This window comes from Nanorana parkeri, unplaced genomic scaffold (assembly GCF_000935625.1).
Source record: "Nanorana parkeri isolate BGI_ZX_2015 unplaced genomic scaffold, ASM93562v1 scaffold318, whole genome shotgun sequence".
In the NCBI taxonomy this organism is placed as follows: Eukaryota; Metazoa; Chordata; class Amphibia; order Anura; family Dicroglossidae; genus Nanorana; species Nanorana parkeri.
The window spans coordinates 306,170-312,759 of NW_017306586.1; the positions used below are offsets into that span (position 1 = coordinate 306,170).

The window sequence follows — 6,590 nt, forward strand, 5'->3', positions numbered from 1 at the left end:
TCTCTTTTATACAATTTTTTTAATATATATGTAAAAGGAGGGATTGTGGAAGGTTAAGTGAAATGGGTAGAGCTGATTCTTAGAGTTTTCTTGTTCCCATACTGTTAGATAGGATGGGTCCTTTTTAAGTCTGCTGTATCTTATAGGTTCATGTATGCAGATCTACTCTTTCAATTTCAGCAAACTGTGATCTCCCCTGATTTAAAGGGGGTGCATGCCCCCAGAAACATGCAGGCTTGTTGCTTCACCATCCCACCATCCCAAATTACATTTGGATTCTCAACAAATTCATTGAAGGAAATGTATCAGAACTGGAGCAGACAAAATCTGGAGCAGCTGTGCGCAACAACCAATCTGCTTTTTCATTTTTAAATCTTAACAAACTGAAGAGACACTGGTTGCTCTGGGCAACTGCTCCACTATTGATAAATCCCCCCCATTCTTGTTATGCAAGTCAACTTTGGGTGCATTTTCTTATTGTGTAAACATAACTGTGCCCTTAAGTGATTTGGTTTCTAAATAAAATAGCAAATCACGTTGTTTTCAACAATTTACATGGTTTCCAATTGACTTCAATTTTCACTTCCTTAGGAATGATTGAAACTGCACAAGTAGACGAACGGGCTAAAGGAAATGGCCCCAGCCAGTCAGGAGGTGCAAGGCGAGGCGTACAGATCGTAGATGATGAACCACAGGCACAGAGCGCCGGAGGATGTTGTTCTGGATAATTGTGTATAAACTGTGTGGATGCTTGTCCTATCAGGAAGATTGCCATATTCCAAGTCACATGTTCTTTTACCATTGGAGTAACAGAATTTAACAGTATTGAATCGATAACAAAATCAGAGACCAAGCTGTATACTAGTGGAGTCTGACCAGAGAATTGGCATTTTCTACAGCTGTTAACCTAGCAGTTACCAATGGCCTTTTTACATATGTTTTTCTTTAATGAAGAATAATATGCATGTAGAAGAGACCTACTTAAAGCTTCATTTATATTCTTTTTAAATCTGATCCTTATTTAATAACTTATGTACATTGTTAGAATGGTATGCACTTTGCTGCCCTTTGTATTTTGTGGAAAACTAATTGTACTCAAAAAAAGAAAACCTGTTTTTGTTTTGGCAGATACCAGTCATTCTATTTTTGCAAAGTTTGCACATGTTCTAAATGTCCACATTAGTTATACTCGGTTCATTTCGGTAAGATGATCTGATAAATGTGCTCTGTGCATTACTAATTAAATATTTTATCTGCTTTTCCATGTTGCAAAAAACAAATTGTACTCTAATGTTGTAAGTGTGGATTTGCAGTTGGCAGGTTTTGTTAAATACTGTTCTGCAACTGACCTGTATCACGTCACCACTAAGACTTTTCACTTGTCTGTATACCTTGCTCTGGTTTGTTGTGATTGCATATCTCTATACGTTTTTTTGTTTTTTCTTTCACCCACAAATTTTTAAATAGCAATGCTAATCGGAGAACCTAATATGAATCAATCTAGCACCATGTTCTCAATCGGCAGATACGTTTTTGAAGGTGTATAACTTGCAAGATGTAGAAGCAGAAGTTGCGGCTTGGTACTTATTAATCTCTCCCATGTAATTGCTATTATTCGTTGTAGAATAAATCATTTCTGTCTAACAAGGTCATCTCCTCTAGTTTTGAGAAACTTGTATGCAGTTTGAACTAAAAAAAGGTTTTCCTAGAAAGAGTTAGCCTCTTTACTTGGTTTCTAAGGGAGGATAGGTGTGTCATGTGTGAGGATAAGTGTCACACTTTGAAGGCTGTGCTCCATGTGAAGGTGGTAAATTGCTACCAAGTTGATAACGGGTACCTACAGTTGTCTTCATGTAAGTTCTTAAGCGCCCAAGGAGCCTGAAATGGGGAACCCTTAATCTGCTCATGTCAGCTTTCAGATATGTAAGCATCTCTAGGTGCCTGCTAGTGTTTTACAAACTTTACATTAAGCATTGGTCCTTATAAAGTGATGGCCATGTGAAACCTGCTTGTGCTTTCACCCATTTTGAAGCTCGTTTTTAAGATAGCGTTTCTTGACTTATTCATTACCCTTCCCCCCAATGGAAAGAGGTATGTTTGTTTTTTTTGCCCCCCCCAAGATAGATAAACCATTTAAGAATAGCCAAAATTGGCTTTTAACTTTTTGGCACATGCCGGTAATTTGTCACCCATCAGCTTCCTAAAACTATCACAAATCTCAGATTGTGAGATCCCTGCAATTGCATACAGAATGACTGAACCAACTCGCTTTGCCTTATGCTGACCAAAGCTATTTTCTCCATGGGTGGTGAACACTTTGCTTTATGTAAAAGCAAACCAGATCCGTAGTGATTGCGAGGCTACGTAAGGATCTCCCTTCTGGCACTGCAGAGTTTATGAAGCCTTCATGACGGTTTATTCTAATTCTAAAGGTTAGGTGGCGATTTTAAATTTTGTTTTTCATATGATCATTGGAGTGAGACAAATTGATTCATTGTGTGTGGGTTATTATTGTATTTGATTTGCAAAGAGCAATTTAGTGTAGTTTTGAAGGACATGTTAACCTTTTTATGGTTTCTTTGAAAATTCATTTTTTTTATTTTCCTTTTCTGTATAACTTTTTTTTTTTCCTGCATCGTGTTTGCCACATTTTCAGTTTTGGTGAAATGGACTAAAAAGAAATGTTATCATTAAATGTCATTCGCAAACAAAAAGTAAATGGTAATATCTAAGACATCCTAGATCATTTGATTTATTTTTGATGGTCATGTCTAGTGAAATGTATGAGGCAGGGCTAGATTCACACTGTATTGCTATAAAAATGCAACATTGCGTGCACTTGCGAAATGCGTTCTGCAGTGCTTTCACTTCTTTTAAGCACATTCTTTGCGGTGTTTAATGCAAGCTCATGTGTGCGTAAAAGTGTGATTTAAACATGTTGGGGGGAATTTATCAAAATTGGAGCAGATTTGCACTGCAACCAATCTCTCTCTCTCTCTCTCTCTCTCTCTCTCTCTCTCTCTCTCTCTCTCTCTCTCTCTCTCTCTTCTGAGCAAAGTGAAAAGATGCTGATTGGTTGTCATGGGCAAGTGCTCCTAATTCTGTCTACTCCAGTTTGATAAATCCCCCTTTGTAATGTTTTGTTACACTACAGCGTCAACTTAGCCTAACAGTTGTTTGTTAATACATGTGAGCTTGGATATATTGTAATTTCTTCCTCAACATTTTAGGACAGGGTTTCCAAAATATGGTATATGAAAATATTTAGTCTGCAAAATCTAACTGGGCACCTAATCTTGTTAAATCAACTCCCTTCGATTAAAATAGAAATTGATCATTATTAATGGCCCCTCTGTAACTATTGCTATGGCTTTCAATGTAATAACAATTTTTAGAGTCTGGCTATGTGTCCTACTCTCTGTCCAAGCTGACAACGTGGACTTGTAAAGCAGATATTCTGGCCCTCTGTATAATGATGGTGGAATATTTGTGCAGTTATCAGAGGGAGGAGTTATTTCTCAAATGTTTATACCTTGGTGCTGCCTGACTATGTAACTTACTCATGGCAGTGCCAATTGCACTTAAATGTAAATCAATGACACAATAAACAGTTATTCATAGTAACATTTCTAGCTTGGAATAATGTTTTACAATTCACCATTGACTTTATGTTCTATTTTCGGAAGAAAAAAAATTGCTTCTGTTTAGGGAATAATCTTTTGTATGGAAGATTGTTCACAAGTGTAATAAATGCAGTCTTCTTCCTGGGGGGGGACTTGAGTAAACAAGGTTAAAATATAATAATCCAGATTTTAAAAGCAAAAGAAGTGGCTATAGATTGTACATATGGTGTGGGAAGTCCTTTGCCATTTAACAAAGCACTAACGGTATGCTTACTATAGGAAGAGTTGTATACAGTGAACCTGGATGCTGCTTGTAAAAGTCCTGTCTAGGAGCATGTTACAGGATGCCTCTAATGCCTTTTTATTAGCCTGGAAAGCTCTGATTGTTTCCATTTTGTTTCTCACTTCACTGATGAGCTCCAATGAGTGTCCTTAGTGGCCACTGGCAATCTCAGTAGACCATGTAATGGCTCTATGAAGGAATGTAAAGCCTCAGTAGAACAAAAAAAACAAGATCAAAGGAGTACAGAAGAATAATTTTTTTTGTGTTTTTTTTTGCCCAATCCTGAGGTTGTCCTCTCTAGGGTGCAAGGGTACATCTCCATATTGAGATATTGCTTCGTATTGTGGAGCTTACACCAAGGCTTAATACAGCCCAGCTTCTGTTTTTTTTTTTTTTTTTTTTACTGATTCTGATACCTGAAGCATAGGGAGCTTTTTAACATGGGCGAGGGTGAGAACTGCTCCTGTCACAATTTGGATACAGGAGAAATGATGCATCAAGTGCAAATTGGAATTTGATAGGCTCCCCCCCTCTTTTTATAATGAGGATTAAGAAGGTGTACCATTTGTTTCTTTTGAACAATAAAAAAAAAATGTTCCAACACTAATAAATCTGCACTGAAACACTAAAAGGTGGTAAAAGACAATGGGAGAGCTGTTGTTGGCAAGACACAGCTAAAGAGACCAGACCAGGCAGCACAAGTTAAGTCTTTGGACGCAACCTACCTGTCTACTCAAAGCCATTGCTGATTAAGGTGCCCATACACTGGCCGAATTTCGTCTGGTTATTGTACTGGCCGAAATTCGCACAGTGTGTGGATTTGTCGGCTCTCCTCGATCAGCTGATCGAATGAGCCGGCTGGAAAATCTGTGTGAGATCAAAGCTGACAGCCAATGAGCTGCCCGATCCAGCGGTTTAAGGATTTGACTGAATTTGAGAAGGGCCAAATTGTGATGGTCAGAAAATTTGTTCAGAGCAACTCTGAAACTGCAACTCTTGTGGGGTGTTGCTGATCTGCAGTGGTCAGGACCTACCAATGGGCTGTGCTGGAAAAATAAGTCCAATCCATGGAGGCCCCACCTAGCGACTTATAGGACCTGCTACTGATGCCTTGGTGCCAGATAAGTGCATACCTTCAGTGGTCTAGTGGAGTCCATGCCCTAGCCATGGGTCAAGGCCATTTTGGCGGCAAAAGCAGGACCTACTCAATATTAGGCATAATGTTATGGCTGATCCCTATGTGTATGTCTGATTATACACACACTGCAAAAGTTTTAGGCAGGTGTGTAAAAAAATTGTTTCAGAACTAAAAGTGTTAAGTTTGTTTTTATCAATTAACAAAATGAAAAGGAAATCGACACTAGAGAAAATCAAATCAATATTTGTTGTGACCACCCTTTGCCTTCAAAACAGCATCTTCTAGGCACACTTGCACACAGTTTTTGAAGGAACTCGGCAGGTAGGTTGTTCCAGATATCTTGGAGAACTGACCACAGATCTTTTGTGCATGTAGGCTGCCTCAAATCCTTCTGTCTCTTCATGTAATCCCAGACCGACCCAATGATGTTGAGATCAAGGCTCTGTGGGGGCCAAACCATAATTTCCAGGATTCCTTCTTCTCTACCCTGAAGATAGTTCTTAATGACATTGGCTGTATGTTTAGGGTCGTTGTCCTGCTGCAGAATACGTTTCGGGGCAATCATACGCCTCCCTGATGGCATGATGCATAAGTATCTGCTTATATTTCTCCGCACTGAGGACACCATTGATCCTGACCAAATCTCCAACTCCATTGGCAGAAATGCAGCCCCAGACTTGCAATAAACCTCCACCATGCTTCACTGTTCCCTGCAGACACTAAACACTGTACCGCTCTCCAGCCCTTCAGCAAACAAGCTGCCTCCTGCTACAGCCAAATATTTCCAATTTTGACTCGTCAGTCCAGAACACCTGCTGCCATTTTTCTGTACCCCAGTTCCTATGTTTTTGTGCATAGTTGAGTCACTTAGCCTTGTTTCCATGTCGGAGGTATGGCTTTTTGGCCGCAAGGTGCTTTACTTCAAAGCACCCCATATACAAGTTTGAAAAGCTACATACAAAATAGGTATCAATAACAGTTCCAGTTTTTCCATAAATATAATTTATGGGGGAGCTGGAATTTATGCTGAAATGACCATAGAATAAACTTGATTTGTTTTTGTTTGTTTTGCCATCAACAGTCTTTCTCCCATATGACTGGCTGTAACTCCCTCCAGTAGGTATGCAGTATCTTTTAACATAAGGATGTGTATACAAAGATCAACATAATGGGCTGGTGGGAGGAATGGATACCCACAATTATGGGTCTTCCTGGGAGATTATTTAAAGTACATGTATAATCAGAACTTTTAATTGTTGTTTCGAATAGAATAGGAAAGGGTTAAAGCCCTTTTTCAGTTTATTTTTTTTTTGCTGTGTGTCTGGTTAGAGAGATTTTAATTCACTACCTGTCCCAGAGGTAATAGAGAGTGACCATTTCCCTTCACTTTTTCTCTTGATGACATTGATCTCCAGGACAAACGGTGAATTTTCCCTGCAGAAACACAAACATCAATAAAACCTGATAGGCGGTCTAATCTGGAGCAGTGGAGCTCCCCAAAAATTAAAATGGACCAAGATAATGGTACACGGAGACAGTATATGTG

The 6,590-nt window shown here is 39.0% G+C and overlaps 1 protein-coding gene across 1 annotated transcript in view; it reads left to right on the forward strand.

Annotated features, from left to right (window-relative positions):
* The window catches only part of RAB21 (RAB21, member RAS oncogene family), an 18,103-nt gene extending 16,459 nt beyond the window's left edge, over window positions 1-1,644 (forward strand). The window contains exon 7 of the mRNA XM_018558063.1: window positions 592-1,644. Coding sequence (XP_018413565.1) covers window positions 592-728 — 137 coding nt within the window. The 3' untranslated portion in view covers window positions 729-1,644. The remainder of the gene's footprint in view (window positions 1-591) is intronic.
* The last annotated feature ends 4,946 nt before the right edge of the window (window positions 1,645-6,590 follow it).